The sequence below is a fragment of the Lingula anatina genome, chromosome 5 (genome assembly GCF_051362555.1).
Source record: "Lingula anatina isolate TDL-2025a chromosome 5, LinAna3.0, whole genome shotgun sequence".
Lineage (NCBI taxonomy): Eukaryota > Metazoa > Brachiopoda > Lingulata > Lingulida > Lingulidae > Lingula > Lingula anatina.
In genome coordinates, this window is record NC_141771.1 from 10374360 (window position 1) to 10393073 (window position 18714).

Consider the following 18714-nt stretch of genomic DNA (forward strand, 5'->3'; position numbering starts at 1 on the left):
GGATTCATTCAAGTCTATGTAGACAATGGGTTTGATTAATTTATTAAAACATTTTGCTCTACAATGTTGTTACTAAATTAATAGGGCTGGTGAGCATGGAAAGTGGATGTGTACTAATGAATATCAGGTCAGTGGGTCATAGGTCAAGGTCACTGGGCTTCATTTTTGTAAATTGTCATATATAGACTTTTTCATTTGTATGGACAAAAAGTTTTAACGAGGAAATAATTCCTTAAAAGAGGAAATACATCTTAGATTCTATTACTTTGGATAAGCGCTTGCAATTAACTTGAGAGTTTACATGATAATATATATATATATATATATATATATATATATATTTTTTTTTTTTTAATATCATCAATTTGGTGAATACAAATTAAAATCTCAGTTTAGTAAAGATTTCTTTTTGGTGCAATATTTATCATTTAGAGATCAGGATATGCCAAATAGTATTTATGAGATCAAAGCCAGAACAAATTTTTTTTTAATTTTTGAAAGTTTTTTTATCATCCACACCACTTTTTGGTGACTATTTATGAGCAAACAGTAACTAAAAAATATTCAAATTTATTCAAGTTTATTTTTGTCTCAGATGAATAATTACAAATAATAAAAAAATCACAAAATTATAATACAGCAATACATGCAAAGCAGTGCAACATTAGTTGTGATCATTACAACCTATATCATAATGTAGCAAAACAAGATAATTTTCTATTCAAAAAAGCAAAACTAACACAACTGCAAAATATATCCTGGTGTTATGAAACATCTTAACAGTTTTATATCAAACATTACAGCTCATAACATCAAAGTTTATAATACATTCAAAAATAACTGCCGATTTTTTTTCCTGAATAGTCTGTAACCCTCCTTACTGACATTTCATTCTCATCTTCATGTTCACAAATGCTAGGTTCTGCTGGCCTGTTTCTTGTGCCCTTCTAAACTCCTTCAGTAAAAACTCATTTACTTTATTTGAATATAGTTTCAAAGGTTTATATGACTTTAAAGCTCATCCATTGTGTAACTCAGTGAGATATTCAAGAGGGTGGAGTTCTCTCAGAATAGTCCCAGTTGGCACATTTGCTTCAGATAAACCCAAATTAACTTTAACATCAGTATCACTCATAATAAAACTGCTCAAGGAAGAGAGACACCTTTTCTCATGTTGTGGGAATCAAGAAAGCCAAATTGTTGTAATTGGACACTCCAGTCCATGCAGGTTTGGAAGATGTCTGTCTAGCTGGATGTAGAAAATGGCAGCAAAAGAGCACCCCTCCACTCCATCTGCAGAAACTAAGGCCTCGTGGATCTCCTCAGCATTTGTTATATTGTAGCTTTCATTTACATACATGCCTTTCTACAACATCCGTCATTTCCACACTAGTTTCAGTTTCTGCAAGGCTTTGGACTCTTTTGCTGACCATAAGATCACTGTGTGTCAAATAACACCTCTCAAATGTGCCTGAAATATAAATATAGCTTACTATAGACACATGAAAACACTTATCTCAAAGTTAATTGATACGTTGATGAAAAATAAATTATTATCCCATGTGTCAATGTTTGATAAGATATGGTTTCGAAAATAAATTATGATGAGACTAGCAATTTTGCCAAGGCCAGCCCTAGCTTCAATCTAATTCCAATTGTTACCCTTAAATTTATTTTACCAAAATACCCTTAAACCAACCTAAATACCTACACAAATATAGCTTAAAAGATTAGGCTGAAATTTCATTATTTGAAAGGGGGCAGTTTTCTTTTAAAAAAGAAAAAAATGGACCGTTTACCATTAAAAAATTGCACCTAGATCATTTTTTCTGAGTGACCTTTTTTCTGGCTTTTAGCCTGTATAAAAATACAAACAAACCCGTTTCTTACCTGAACCAAGTGGCACCAGTATATTCAAATGGCTTTTTGTCTACACTGACATCTGCAAGTTAATCCCATGACATATTTCGTTATAGGCTCGTTTTTCCCTGTGTGGATGGTTTCCAGCACAAACCAAGCCCATATCCCTATGCTGGTCACATGGTGTAACCCATTCATTCTCCCAAAGTTACTTGAAAATGTCCAATTGCGGTCATCGGAGACAAAAGTGTCCACACCTGACAAGAATCAGTTTGCTTTCGTAACTCACGCTGTTTTGCTTCACGTAAACGCGACAAAGATGACTCTTAATATCTCTGTTGCAGTTTTTCAATACACTACATGTTTTTTCACATCTGTAGACAGAGTATAAACCACATGATATACGACTTCGGTGAGGACGATTTGCAAAGAAACAGTCCGCGCTTTCCGCCATGTTGGATAATCACGCTGTGTTGTTCTGTCGTTAGTACATTAGTTTCACATGATTTTAAAATGTGTTAGATGCTTGTTTTAACCAGAAAAAAAATTAGAATAGGTAAAATGAAGATATAAAGCTCAACTAACAGTGTTTTAAACCATTTGTTGACTTGAAAGAGATAGCTGAGGTTGAGTGCACCGATAAATGTGTCCAGATAAATTTACGAAAAATGAAGAAATTAGGTCATGTTCTATCTCTTACAACGGACAAGTTGTAGAACAGCAGTAAGTTTTGATGTATAAATAGATTAATGAGTTATCTGTTAGTCCTGAACACGCTTTACCCCAAAGACCTGTGAAGATGAAGATATTGTCAAAAATAGAAGGGGGGTGTTCAAAGCATGTGGTTCGTAGCCCTGAGAAAAACGTTTAGTTTGTTACCATGGAAACAAAGAGGGTGAAAAAAGTGTATATCATTTTAATCCCCTATCTTTAGGTTATAACATATCACCAAACTAAATCATTAAGTGACACCTGTATAAACTGTAAGGCCAATCAATATAACCCTGTTTTTCAGATGAATTTTTGGTTGATTAACCCCCCAAATTGTGACTGCCCATATCTCTGTAGGTAGGGATTTTTTTCTGGAAATATTGCAGCCTCAGATATTGTTCATATAAAATTTCAAACACACCAAATATGGTGTAAATCCGTTCACCCCCGCATTTTCTACATTTGGTCTGGTTTTCTCGTGGACACACACTTAAATAGCCTTTCTATGAGTTAATCAGCAACAAAAATGCAATCCAAAACATAACCTTTCAGACCGATCGCTACATTCCCTGATAAGAGAGTGAGATTAATCAAAATTGATCATAAATACCATTATCCGTTTCACATAATTAAGTAAATGAAATGACGTTTTCTAACATTTATTGGGCAAACATGTGCTTTATTGTTCATTGATAATGACAAAACCTGTTACACAATAAGCGATGAAAAAAATGCCAAGCAGATTTAAATTTCAACAAGTGTAGGTAAGTATAGATTATAAGATTTTTCAGAATTTAAACTTTAATCTCTAATAAATAATATATCAGTTCCATTGCCATAAGTTCTGGCTTGGGTTATTTTGTGATGTCCACTTTGTCGCAAGGAGGCCTGTCTTAAACCTTTTTGTTATTGTACAAGGCTTTGACTTTAAAGCTAAATAACGAAAATGTGCATATGAAGCTCTTCATAACCTTACCTCAAGTCTCTTTCTTAAAGCGTTGACTCAATCCTCCGCTTATCAATGCCTAGTACTTGCAGCCTCTTGTTCTTGCAAACAACGTCTGGGGTCATACGTTTAAAACACGCTTATTTAGATAATTTACTGGAGCTGTGAAGTAATGAAAGTGGCCTTCATCTTGGACCAATTTCAGAATCATAAATTTAAATGTAAAGATATTCATATTCATTTAGTGTCATTAAAATGTATGCACGTGTCTTTGTCTGTATACCATGTAGTTTGATCTGGGATATGGGGGCTTCAGTTTATTTCCTTTTGTGCGAAAGCAACTTCAACATCGTGTCTAGTATCTAAAACAGGTTGGTACATTTTTTCTCTTTGCACCGTTGCTTGGTATACATTCTACGCGTGTTCAAAAAATTGCATCCTTGGCCAAAAAGGAAAAGTATATCGCTAAACACTTTATTTGTGACATTCTGATTATCATTTTTAAACGAATAGGATCCACTTACATATAATTAAGTTCGAGAGAACCATAGAAAAGGACCGTCTTACTATCTTTAATGTCCACACAGGACACTTGCAATATTAATCACAGAATACGTGCTGACCTCAGACAATTTACTGTATGACCTAGAAGGAACGTCTGGCAGTTTAAAATTCCAGGTAGCAGCAAGAGGGAGCCACTTGCGCTGCAGCCATGTATGTGAACAGACAGTATTGTCTTTTATGGGGAGCATCACTAATAAAGACCCCTTGCACAGGACGGCGTCCTTTCTGCGTCCTTTCTACAATCAAACATGTGGTCAGGACGCTCAATGGTCGCCAAAGCAATTAAATCGTGTCTCAGTGTAAATGCTTGTACGTCCATTGTGCATCTTTTGAATGACTGAATCTAGATTCACCTGTTAAAATGCAAACGACTTGTGAGTCCACTGAGTGACCTGTGCGACCACTGAGCGACCCGCCTGCTCCCTTGAGCGTCCCCTGTGCAACTTACGGCGTCCATTCGCTGTTTGAGCGCAAGTTGGGCATCCCTGTCGAGATCTCTGTATCTTCATCGGCGATCAGTAGCGACCATTCTACGATCTTTCTATTTCCCACCAGACCGATGAGCCTTGTTTGGGTGACTTTCGATATATTCTGCCTCTTTTTTTTTCATCAGTTATAACCAGGTCACCCAGTTAAGACCATCCAGAAAACAAAACAATTAATTAAGAACGAACTCCATTTTTAAACTACATCAGTGTAAGATCGGCGTGTACCGAAAATAAGTCAGATTATCACTGTTGTCCTTATAAGAAGGGTAGACAGGCACAGTAAACGAGAAAGGCAGATTGACAACAACATAGAATTTGAGAATCCCTTTTCAAAAGACGAATTCTGCAATATCTGCGGCAAGAACTGCATCTTGTAAAAGGGCAAAATATTCATTCTACATGTAGTATTAACTCCAAAAATGGATAGGTTAAAAAAATTTTAGAAAAAATAAAAAAGATTTCCAGTATCTGGGGAAAATGCGCATAAAGGTACATGTATATTATATTTCTGTGGTAAATAGGGTGCACATTTATTTAATTTCCAAGAGACCCATAGAAAAGGGCTGCATTGTTGGCTTCCAAGTCGAAATAAAAATGACAACAATATGAGAATTCTTCCAAAGCCATATCTGCCACAGTGAATTGCACTGAAAAGTTCCTCCGGCCGCAGTGCATAAGCAGCATATTCAGTGGTTTCTGTGGATGGCTTGGTCCGTTACTTGCAACAACAAATTCCACAAGAATTAGTTATACCCTAATGTCACTTATGCAGCGTATGTCGCCAAACTATGGAAATTGTGTTGCTTAAACATAAGGGCTTATTTGAAAAAAGAGCAGTGAACAATCTTGGTTGTAAACGTCATTTTTTAAAAAAATTGATCAAGAATGGAAGGACAGGGAGAATACAATGTAAACACTGTATAGCTTCAACGTAACACAATAACATTTACAGACAACATCATAAACATATAGATCTAAATAAGTTTTTTTTAAATCAAATATAACTTGTTCATTAAACGGATAACCGATCAGATGAAAGGAAACTCTCTTTATTCGCCACATTGTCGTATATTTACCCTTTACCACTGGATATGATTACTTTGGACTTGAATCCGTGAATGTTAAGTCTCCAGGAACTATAGTGTGCCCCCTGCTGGGTCACGTTATAACGGAGACCTGCTGCTGTAGCAGAGAAAAAGAGCAGATCATTAGCGTTGAAAATACCACTGTTTGGTTTGCTACTGCTTCGAGGATTGCTCAGTGTTTTTGTCAAGTAATGCATAGGCATGTCAAACAAACAAACAAACAAATAAATGAATAAATACATATGGATGGATATGAGGAACACAGCTTTAGACACTGGTCTTCATCAGCCAAAGGACATCTAATGCCAGCTTATTCATAGGGAAAAGGATAGAAAGAAAATGGTTAGAATAGGACTACATCAGACTGAGAAACAAACCATATATTGTTCAGTAAAGGTCCTAATATTATCTTGCACGCGGTTTGTCATAAGTGCTCAAAGAGTAAACAAAAATGTTAAAGTTTACTTTCAGCACTGCACCCCGGGTTTCGTTCCAGAGGAATGAAATCTTATTTTCTTTGATACCCCAGCAACATTCAGCTGGCTATGGAATCTACCGACAAACCTCACATCTCGACGGGCCAATCACATTTCAATAAACTGTTATTCCTCAAATCAAGAAAGCCCGTTCTAAACATGCTTGCAAAATGGTTTGCAAGGAAATCCCCACCTTCACTTGATCAACTTGTAACCCCCAAAGTTCCCGCCAATTCACGCACACTATTCAGAAGTTCAAGGATTGTAATTGATCAGAAATAGGTTCATTATTTTTTATACTAATTTTGTTTGCTTGCAAATAACAACCGACACCATCTATAATTTATTTTATTTATAATTTGTTTTTGAAATCTTATTTATTACCACAAACAGCTAAAAATATAACAGGATAATTGAATTGGTAAAAATATTTACAGACTTGACATTCAATATGGAATATTTCAGTTTTTAAGGTATGCCTAGGTAAAAGTGCGTTCTTTTTCAATAAATTCAGATCTCATATAAGACATCTGACTGGAGAAGTGTGAAGTCAGGTGTGTCGCTGCCAATTAAGTGACTACCAAGTCTGTTGCACTGTTGCCTTGTGTAATATGCACTGATTTAATTGGGCAGTGCTCCTTTGGGCTGGTCAAAGCTTGGCTATGGCGAATCATGGTTCTGTCAAAAAAGTATCCATATGTCGGCAACTTCTGCATAGAAGAATTTGAAATTTTGCATGCAAGCGGTCGGTTTTGCAGTGCGTAAAATGAATTAAGCAGTGTTTTACAAAATTGTTAAGCTGTGCCAGAATGGCGCGAAAAGCACAGACATTGCCAGACAGATTATTGTGTCAAACGGAATGGTCTATACAGTTTTATAGAGTAATGCCCAGACTGATGTACCTACACAGAGACCACACCCAATGCTTCGACGTCTTACCACCAGGGTACAGGACTCACTGTCCTTAAGGATATGCTGCTGCAATTAAACCCAAACCACCCAGTCCATTTTGAATGAGGGGAAAATTGTCAGCAAAACGCGTTTTTCAAGGCTCTTAGCGAACACCAAACTGGTTCAGCAGGTTAAGATACCAGATGACCTCTGAGGAAGCCACTGTAAACAGCAAGGCAGCGTAGTCTGTTTCTCTAATGAACTGGGGACCATGACCGTTTCTGGGTAGAACACTGAAACCGCGTGGCTTTCCTTATTGGGGTCAGATTTCACCTGTACCGCTAAACTGGTCTAAACAGAGTTTACAGACATTATGAAGAGGCCTACGACGAAGTGTGTGCCACTTCTTAAGTGACTAGGGTCATTGACAGAGTCAGTATTTGGAGTGGATATCACATTGGTGCCAAAACACCAATGGTAGTCATCGATGAAAACCTGAACCAGATCAAATAAAGGAATAATCTGGGAACCACTTGACTATCATTTGATAAGGGACACCTTAGGAACAATTTTAGGTTGCACGATGAGGTTGCCGGTTCTCACAGAGCACTTTTAATAGCAGATAACTAATAGAACCAAGGGAATGAGTAGCTACGTTATACCTTGGTCATCAAAGTCGCCATAATTGAACCACCGAGACAATATGTCGGTAGGTCATTACTCGCCAAATCAACGGCCTGTATGTCCTACAACAAAACTGAGCCAAATTGGACAAGTTTTAACCGTTGCCTGGAATTTTATATCAGATTAAACTCTAAAAATCTATCATAAGGAATTCCTTGCGGCTTGAAACCTCTGGTAGCAGCAAGATGAGGTCAAGCGTAACAGCGACTGTTGCTTTGACTAGTCACTGATATGGGGGTGGGGGGGGGGGCTTTGTGGGACATGTAACTCTTTTAAAGACAATAATTAGGAAAATATGGAGATCCAAAATATCGCTATCAATGGTTGTCGTATGACTTAAAATGGGAAATGTATTTTTGTATGCTTCACTGGCGAAATCAGTTAATGAACTGAAGTCACACTGACATCGAATAGATTATCAAAAGTTATTAAAACACGATTTTAATCCTTATTTTCATTTATCAGTCAGCAAAATAGGAAAAAAAACTGATTAATTATGACCATATTAAATGTCAAGTCTGTAGATACTAACGAATTACGATCATTGGCCTTTTGATTAATAGACCTGTTTTTTTATTCTCGACACACACTGTCAAAAAAGACTGGTAACCAGTAAGATGTGGATTAGAAGATTATTTAACCTCTTTAGGCGACTGAAACCCAGGGTTAGACGTGCTATTTGTTCTTTTGCATAAGCATTTACATAGTTTAACTTTTGTCAAAGAAAGGGTCTTATAAATCAAAAGCAATTACGCTCTGATGAATAAGTCTAGACCGTAAAAAATTAAAATCATGACTTTGTAATTCAAATTGGCCCGAATTGTTTTTCAGTTGGTAGGGAGGATTTTACCCAGTTATCCTTTGTATGTAACGTATATAAATTGCCGTTATCTTAGATAATTCACCAGAAGTCGCCGTTAGACCAAAAGCAAACTCATCTCTCATTGGAACATCGATGTGGCTGCGCCATAGAGGTGAGGTGATGGAGAAATTTACATTCTGAATATTTACAGTCATTGGTATTTGTTTTAACATTTTGTATAAGTTAGTAATTGTTTCTCATGGCTTTATTTTAGTTATTGTAATAAGGGATAAAACTTTCCAAAACTTATTGTTTTCCGTTTTGAATGTGAAATTTCACAAAACAATTATATGATGATAATAGCGACATGTGTATACCTGTCAAAGACTGCCATATTGAATTGATGTTTCGTTGAGAAATGAAGAAATTACCGTTTTTAGGTAATACAGTTGCACAAGAATTGTCGCTTTCGAGTCTGTAAATCATTAAAACTCTCGTTTAAAAATGACCTTGAAATAATCGCAATTTCAGTTAAGTAACGATTTTCATGCAAAGGGGGCAAGTTGTAAAGGTGACAGCAGCAGCACTGAAGCATTGGTAACGAAGTCCCCTTAGGATATATAATAGATTATAAACCAACATATGCAATATTTTTTGTTTGGCTACAGAAAAAATCTGCAATATTATTATACAATTACAACTATATTATGATTCCAATATCCTTGCAGCCTACGGACTGGTAGCGTTCTAGGCGGGGAGATCAAATGATCTTGACCAGACGGGGAAAGGTAACGCTGTGGTTATCTACGGCACCGTCTTTCTCAACGATGGCAACGGTTATAATAAATACACCGGGATATTCACCTCTCCAATTTCAGGAGTCTGTCTTCCATTACCATAGTCTCAGCCACTACAGCAAGCCCGTATATGTCAGATTGAACCACAATGGTGTGATAAAGAATACTGGGTATGGTAAACCTTCCACGGGGTTTGCGACAGGCAGTAATGCTATTGCTTTGCGGCTAGCAGAGGGAGACGAGGTGTGGATTGATTTAGTTGGAGGCCACGCTCTTCATAACCATCCCGGGAAGTTCCACAGCACGTTCACCGGTTACCAGCTGTATCCAGACACAAGCAGCATCAAGACCGTGGCTTGAATTCCTACTGACGTTACCAGTTCTATCCAGACAATAGCAGCATCAAGACCGTGGGTTTCCGTTGATGTTACCAGCTCTATCCAGACAACAGCAGCGTTTACCCCGTGGCTTACTGTTGATATACCAGCTCTTTCCAGACAACAGCAGCGTTAACACCGTGGCTTTCTGTTCACACCCTGCAATTTTTGTTGGAAGAAGCAGAGACTTTCCACTGCAATACTGCAATATCATTAGCGGCAAATATATTATATACGCTGTTGTGCTAAAATACGTGCTTTTTAACTTGTTGACAAATTGTACAGCTCTAGTTGCATTAAGCTAATTGTTCGCTCGCTTCCTTGAAAAATTATGATGAATTAATTTTCTGGAAAATAAATTCGGATACTTTTATTCAGACACTTTTAAGCTGTCGTTGTGAAATATATTTAAAAGGGGCGGTACTGTAAGATTCTGATTATTCTATTCATAGGTTGGTTTATTGTCTCGATATACAACCATAAAACATAGTATTAGGGCTCATGGATGGTTGTTCCATCCTTAGAAAATTGCGTTTCTGAAAAAAAAAAAAAAAGCAATCACGAAGGGAGAACTGTGAACATGTGCGTTGTTGTGATGAACCCATGTACCCGGTAGTAGCCCCTGAAGTCACCTCCGGCAAACGGAGATATCTGCTGAAGGGGGGGCGGTAGAAAATTATTTATAATGACAATAATAATGATTATGATGATGATGATAACATTATCCATCTGTTGTTTATCTGTGTGAAGTCACCAATAATAGAAACAACTTTCCCTGTTTTCGTGCTCGTCACATGTGACTTGGTCCTGTAAGAGTAACCCCCCTCCAGAATCACCCGGCACACCACTGCTACCCACGTATCACTGACATATCACGCTGTGCCTTGATATCGCCCTGACAGTGCTGTGTATCGATAACTTTATCAAACAATGCATCAATATTTATTAACATGGACCTTGGCACATGTAGATGTAGTGTAATAGATTGGGGACTTTGGTACCGCCTCATGATTGACAACATCATCTGATTGTGATGAATCTAATGCACAGTATTTTAAATTTCATGTAAAATACTGCTCCAAATTGTCTTATAAGTCTTGTTTTAAAGCTTTTGTCTTTTAGTTTATAAAATTTAGTTACTTTTAAGTACCTTATGATTTTATTTATGATACATTGTAAAACTTCAACCTTTGGGTTGCAATTATAGCAAATAAATTATTATTATTATTATTATTATTATTATTATTATTATTATTAGGAACAATCGGTGACAATATTAAAGTAGTATAGATGAAAAAAATGGAGAGCATCCGTTATATCCCAAAGTTTACCCAAGCAATGTATGGGGACAGGGAGGTCAGAAATAATGACGACGGTATGACGAGGTGCGGTAACTAAGGAAAGCTGACAATTTATTCACGGATATTTTCACTTTGTTTACTCAAAAGTTACAGCCTATTGCCTAGCAGTAGGAATTCACCATGTTTTGTCTGTCACTATTGCTTTCTAAAAAAAAAAAAAAAAAAAGAAAAAATCATTACCGATATATGGAGTTTCTTCCTAACTGCTAATAAATTACATGTAGCCCCAACCACCTCCCGCGGATTCATGCGAGCTTCCTAGTCTCGTATGTCGCCTAGGCGTATAATTAGGACCGCTACGAGAGACGTCACACAAGTCTGTATAACAGAGAGTCCGATCTCCATTGAATTCGTGCAGGTTAGGGTAAACGTGATGCAAGGTGTGGGTGCCCTGCAAATATAAAGGAACGGTTCTTCCCTTCTAGGGGGAGTTTGGAGCATTAAGGCACGTCAATGGAATGTCACCCCTCACAGTGTATCATTGATATGGCAAACACTCAATTGGTACACTAAAATTTGACACCGTCTTGGTTATTGGCAACAACACCTGATTATGATCGTGTTGATCTGGTGGCAACTTTAATTAGCATAGATAACTAATTTAATGATATATAAGCTTTCGTAACGGCTTTGGCAGCTGTAGAGCCCCGGTCGGCGTGTAGAGGCGGAGCGCTGTGCCCACACTGGGCGCTAATATACTATTGCAATGGCTTCGAAAGAGATGTGCAGTGCCTTCAGTGAGAACTTTCTAACGTGTCATATATGCCTGGGGGAATATAAAGACCCGAGAGTGCTCCCATGTTACCACACATTCTGTCTGGAATGCATTGCTGACCATGCAGCCAAGAATGGTGTCCAGAACAAGTTCTTCTGCCCCGTGTGTCGCCAAGAGGCCCCCGTACCACCCGGTGGGTTAGACACTCTCGTGAAAAACTTTCTCTTAAGAAAAGTAACAGACTTCATGAAAGATCAGAAAGCGCCAGAGGGTAATCTTTGTGAGTATTGTAAACATAAAGAGGCCACTTTGCTGTGCCAAGGTTGTCCCAAGACCAACCAACTGTGCGCTACATGTCGTGAATTGCATGATAGCATCCCAGCATTAACTGATCATCACTTTGTACCTCAGTCACAAATCAATATATCAGTTAACCCAGCTAACAAACAAACTCAGTTACGTCAGATATTACATAAAGCTCAATACTGCGAAAATCACGACGGCGAGTTGCTAAAATTCTATTGTAAAGAGGATGACACCGTGGCATGTAGAGATTGTATTTTGGAAACTCACAGTAAACACGACTTCGAAAAAATTGCAGATGTGGTGAAGGCTCAGCGGGTGATAATACAAGCAAAACTGAGATGTCTTCCAAACGGGAAACTGTCTCGTTTTGAAAAGGTGGAGAAAACCATTGTACGAACGGAAGAGAGGCTGACAGAAAATCAGACAAAGATTCTTCGTTTGGTGGATTCTCAGAAATTAGCTATGACAAAGCAGATAAGTAAAAACAGTAAAACTATTGAAAGAGAACTCACCGATTATTACCAGCAAGTAGAGAAGTATGTACGCGAACAGACGGACGCCTATTTGGTCGATGTCAAGCAGCATTTGGAAACGTATCGAACAAAAGTACAGTCTGATTACACCAAAATGAAAAGATGTTTAGATGAAAAAAGCAACACAATATCGGAAGAAGTTAAGGGACTAACGTCCACGCAGGTGAAGACTTTAGAAGCTGAAAAGGACAGGCTTGAAATGAATAAGATTTCGATTCAGACCATTCATGATTTCGCTCAGCAGCTCACAAACACCGGTTCTGACATCGAGGTCATGACCCACTCTAAAATACTCCAAACTAGAATTCAGGAGTTACAAAACGTAGAACCAGGCTTTGATACTGAAATCACTGACATAACGTTTACACCAGGGCAAACAAATATGGATGTCGTGCTTCAGTTGCCTAAAATCCCTGAACCACGGCCACTGACCATCAAACCGGGCTCCATTACGACCAAAACATACCGGGGTCCCTTGGATGCATGTTTTGGAAGATTGAATCAAGAAAGAGCGTACTTTCCCGTACTCAAAGAATTTAAGAAAGCCAAATCCCTTGGAAGAGCAAAGCGGGGAACCTGTTTTATCGTGAAGGGTTGGTCGTGGGATATCCAGTGCATAGATAACGGGTGCTATTTAGTTGTACATGGTATTAAAGTGTCCATATTCTTCAGCACAGGCCAATGTAATCGTGAGATCAGTATAGAGGGAAAAGCGAGGCATATCACTACAGTCAGTTACGATAGATTCGTGGTCACATGCAGAGATAAATGTTGTAGACTGTATTCAACGTCAGGCCAGGTTATCCGATGTTTTGGTCAGGGTGATATGTCTGACCCCTGGGGTGTCACTGTGGACCGTACAGAGGGTACAGTGTACGTGTGTGATAGTGGTGCACAGTGCATCTGTATGTACGACATGGTATCTTTTCAACTTGTTCAAAGAATTGCTATCCCAATGTGCAGTAAAGGTGCACTACGCTGTGCATACCACTACGGGATCAATGCAATCATAGTCAGCGACTACTTGACCCACAGTGTGTATGCAGTGACACCCAAGGGTGACGTCAGGTTCCAATACGGATTGCGAGATCAGATTGAAAGCGGGGACGAGGAACTGGATGATCCACGAGGAATATGCGTAGACATGTTTGGACGCATATTCATAGCTGACTGTCGTAATGACAGGGTGATTGTCCTTGGTTCAGACGGACGTTTTCTACGTAGAATTTTGACATGGATTGACGATATAAGATATCCTTTGTCAGTCGATGTCAACAGTAACGGAGAGCTTGTCGTTGGAACCGCTAGAGGAAAAATATCCACGTATAGGTTTATAGAATAGCGGTGACATGAAACCAACATATTAAAAATATTGTTTGATAAGGATATGCGTATTTAGTGAATGATTTGATAACATGATATAGTATAATACTTATGAAAAAATTTGGAGCCCCAACTGTTTTATTTAAGAAAATTATCTAACTTGCGAACCTATAGGTAGCAGTCAAAATATGCCCTCTTTGATAGTGTGTGTGTGTGTGTGTGTGTGTGTGTGTGGGGGGGGGGGGGGGGGGGGGGCGGGGGGGTAGGGGGGGGTAGGGGAGAGAAATGCTCATCATTTGAATTAGTAGAAGAACACACTTATTTATGCTTTCTTGATTAAGGCACATGTAAACAAAGTCTTGCTTCATTAGAAATAGGTCAAAATTCACCAACAATTTAAGCTGAAATTTCTAATATTTAGATGAAAACGTTCGGATGGTTGTTTGATATTAAGGTAATGCCTGTTATTTATAAAACATATTTGGGGGAAATAACTATTTTTAATTATATTAAAGCATGTAAAATGTTGAATGTATTGTATGATTGAATACAACGCCCTCTCAATTTAGTATACACAATATATAGTTTTCCATCTAAACAAAATATAGAAATTAAAACAATGATTTCTAACAATAGCAATGCATATAATAAAAGTCACTGTGTAGGTGAAAATATTAACTTGAAATAAATATAAAAGTATATAATCTTAATTTACTGAAAAATTAAACATTTAGTCTATTATCTGAGATTCCGCTAAACAAAAGCGTTATTGTTACTTCTTTAAAATACAATTTGATGTTTTATAAGTAATATCAAATGAGAACTGATTATGTTTATGTTAATTGCCTTTATTAATATTATTTTGCTAAGCACAGAGACAAAAGTGGTCGCGAGCAGAATAAATTTCATTTTCCGCAATCTTTACCATTTTAATGTGGACTGTGAAGTCGACCCGGACATTATTAAACAAATAGTGCACACTCGTAAGGGGACTAGGATATACTGTATAGTGCTCAGTTAGAGAAATAGAGCGGGATCCCCGATTTCGCTCAATGGGCTCTGTGCTTCGTAGTGTCTTCAGGGCTGTGTTCTTTTAATGCTAGAAAAGTATCCGTCTAAAGAACGCTGAGATACTTCGAGAAATGAATTGGTAGGACACACAGTACATACTGTATATAATAGACTAGTGCATTGGTTTTTAAAACATTAAAAAACAGTGGCTAGAATTTATACATTTACAATACTTCCTTTTACACAACATTGCAGTGACATAAGTTGGAGAGCAAATGCTCAATCTATCTTTAGCGCCCAAACGCGAGAGTGCAACGTACAACATGCCGTGCAGAAAACATGTTCATCATTTTGCTACATATACCCCCTTCTCGTTCATTTAAAGGTGGAAAATAGCTTACATGGATATAATTTGAATGATGTCATTGGTTCACTTTTTCCACATTTATTTATAACACACACACACACACACACACATAGGCACACACAGGGGTATGTTCATGTAAAGCATACTAGGGATGTAGGAACTTGGTTCAAAGGTTGTCTCATGCAGTGTCAAAAGGGGTGTTTTATATCAACACAACCTTTTTAACAGTTTGTCTGTAATTACAAGGCAAAACAGTGAAACTAAATTGAAAATAATAGACAAGAATTAGCGAAATGAAATCTGAGTAATGTATTGAGATCTTACACTTGGTAGTATAAGGCCGGAATAGACCTACATTGCCATGTCATGAATTTAAGGCAGGTGACAACAAAAGGGTTAGCTTCATAATATAATCCAATATAGACAGGAATTCCTTTGATGAGGCAAAAATGCGACCTTTATTGAAACAAAACCTGCGGCGTCAGAGAAGAAACTGACCGCTTACTCTTAGCCGTTTGGAAATTGACCAAAACTCCTAACATTCCATGTGTATCTTTACCAAACTGTACGTTAAAACGAGCACTCTGGTAAAAGGTGAAGGGGCTTGTTGGGCAAGCTTTGGGAATGTTGGTAACGAAACTTCAATGCCGATTTTTCAACGCAGAACATTATTTCATTTAAATCATGGAAAGAATTTTGTCAGAATCACCGCACTTTGGTAACTTCGATAAGAATTTAGTTGATTCTCAAAAAACAAAAATGAAATAAATCTCAGTGAAAAAAGAAACAAAAAATATTATTATTATTATTATTATTATATCAACTACTATGCAAGTATACGTTCTAGTCACCATCAAAGTATAAATAAAATGAACCGAAGATGCATAATCTTTAACAATTTACTTTTTAGACGTAAATCATTCATTGTTGACTTAAATATCTAGCCTTGTATTGTTTGTTCTAGTTCATACAAATATTGTGTATTAAAATGAAATTTCATTACAAAACTGATGGTTTCATGAGACTATCCCGCTAGTTCTTTATGGCAATTAAAAAATTAGCCAAAGCAATGTTTAGTATTTCCTTTGCATTTTAAATAACGAGCACCAGAATTATAACTGCAATAGTATGATGTCTCTACGTTTAGCAGTGCAAACATACATGTACATGACTTTTCACTGGGGCACCTTAGCAAGGGAAAACACGCTTTCCTCTGCAGAGTGCAGTTCTATGTGGTAAAGCAATGCAATCGACGAAACGCCGACGGCATCATTATCAATATTTGATACAGATTTTCGCAGCAGGGGGGAGTCTTAGATAAAGTAGATTTTGTCTATTTTGTAGCATACGATATTTATACATCGCGAATCATTTACAACTGGTGTAGAGGCATACATGGAACTGCAGTGGGTTACAGCTGAACGGCATGTTTTGGCCACGTTATTCAGAGCTTCGTTGTTGCTTATCTTTATATTAATACACCTATTTCTCACCGAGAGGCTCGTTGCCCATCGTGGTTAAGAGAAGACAGAAGGCTGTGCTATCAAGGAAGTCCTTTCCACTAAGTCTGCCTGTTTTGTGCATACTATTTCTTTTTTTTCATCCTATATTTTATTCACAATGTCATTTACTATGTTCAGCAAGCACCGACCAGACACGTTCCATTTGCTCATATCATTTAATAAGATGCATATAATGACGCTTCTGTATAAACTATCCACAATTATGTCTATTCTTCATTTAACACCCAAAACTGTGCTATTTGCATTGTTGGTGCTCCCGTGAAGGGGTAGAATACACACTCAAAACCTCTTAACAAGTTAAAAAGTCTACAAACAACCTTTCCTTTATCTTGTGAAACGGAGGTCTCTCTGGTCAAACTACGATATGTTTCCCATTCAGTAAACGTTAACTAAGTTTTAGTATCCAATGAATAACAACAGTAACAGCCGCACACGTGATCTATCAGAAAGAGCAACACCCACCTACGCACGGTAATCACCCTGGACACTAATGGGCTTAACTTCTGGTTTCGGGGCACAGGTGACTTAGTTTTGTGCTCAATGAAGTTCTAAGCTGAACCCTGACTGGTAACATTGGCCGCAGGAGATTCGAACCTGTGTTGTATTAGGTCGTTGGTCAATACCCGAAGTTGTTCAATTTCCTGGGTCACTTGGGGTCAAAATATCACGACAAACCTGAAAACAGAGGTGCACGCTCACACAACTGTGTAAACTACTTTGAGATTGTTTATATTTCGTGGCATTTGTGTCTTGGAACCACAAAGTGATTTTTTGGAGGGAGAAAGCACTTCGGTACCAGCTGAGCATGATACAAAAAGGTCGCTGAAGACAAGCGTTTTACCACAAAGATATACACGCGGAGATGCCGCAATGAGGAAGGTAGGTTGCATGTTTCCCTGAATATCTCCAGCCGTTATTGTACACCAACTATTGACTGTTAAACAGTTGTATTATTAGTCTACTTAACACATTTAGTTTCTTTCTTATCAGTACTAGTATTAGCGTAAACTTGGGGATGTTTACGCCATCTGTGGTGCTTCTGGTTATAGAAATTAACACGTACATTATTCAAATCGTTCAGATTGGAACGCTCTATTCTATCACTAGACAAGCATATATTATATTAGTGTACTTACCTTTATCCGTCTTTTTGTCAGAAAAGAAAACGTCATTCTTATAACTATAAGCAGCTGGGCATGGATCACGTAATTTACATAACGTTGTTCCCTGAATGGTTTATTAAATAACGTATACCCAGTAACAATATCTATCGAAACATTTGGTCGTGGGAAATACAGTTGATAAAATACGTACTGATAGGTTCATTATTTCTACAGAAAACCATTCATCTGTTATGCAAAATTAAAGGGCACGCCAAATATAATACCGCTGAAAGACATGCAGTCTTTTTTTACCTCTATACGGAACGCATGGGCTGGAGGATTCTGTGTACTTTATAGGAAACTGTCTCACGAATTATAATGTTATTTTACCGAATGTTTGTTAAGAATAACGCCTCTCTGTCGCAACGCAAAAGGAAACCTATAATCAAATTTGATGCAGTCGATTAAGAATTGATTCCAATGACAATTCAGGTATTTCTATGAGAAGTTGACATGTGCAATACATCGTTTTGTGCTCTATCTGACATCATAATTTCGCAGCACATCACCACTCATTGTAGACGTGAAATCAGCGTGAGAGCGTTCAAGATGGAGATGATAAAACGTTTCACCTCACCTCATCGGGTACTGACTTTAATTGTCGATTTAGTTAAATGTCAGTGTTAATACTGATACTTCAATGCTAATTGGTTTTAAGCAAGAAATGGGCATTATCGGCGCTGGAGCGTGTCTGCGTGGTCTTGATTTCTAAGATAAGAGGAGACAAAGCG

The 18714-nt window shown here is 37.7% G+C and overlaps 1 protein-coding gene and 1 long non-coding RNA gene across 2 annotated transcripts; one reads left to right on the forward strand and one right to left on the reverse strand.

Moving 5' to 3' along the window:
- Positions 1-1164: 1164 nt before the first annotated feature.
- LOC147761623 (uncharacterized) lies at positions 1165-2589 on the reverse strand. Its single transcript, XR_015334790.1, has 2 exons — positions 1891-2589; positions 1165-1471 (listed from the first exon to the last, which is right to left on the reverse strand). It is a non-coding gene; the product is annotated as an uncharacterized LOC147761623 (long non-coding RNA).
- A 9159-nt stretch (positions 2590-11748) lies between these two features.
- LOC106151040 (uncharacterized) lies at positions 11749-13938 on the forward strand. The gene has a single exon (XM_087013297.1). It carries the CDS (start codon positions 11749-11751, stop codon positions 13936-13938), a length of 2190 nt encoding a protein of 729 aa, XP_086869423.1.
- The last annotated feature ends 4776 nt before the right edge of the window (positions 13939-18714 follow it).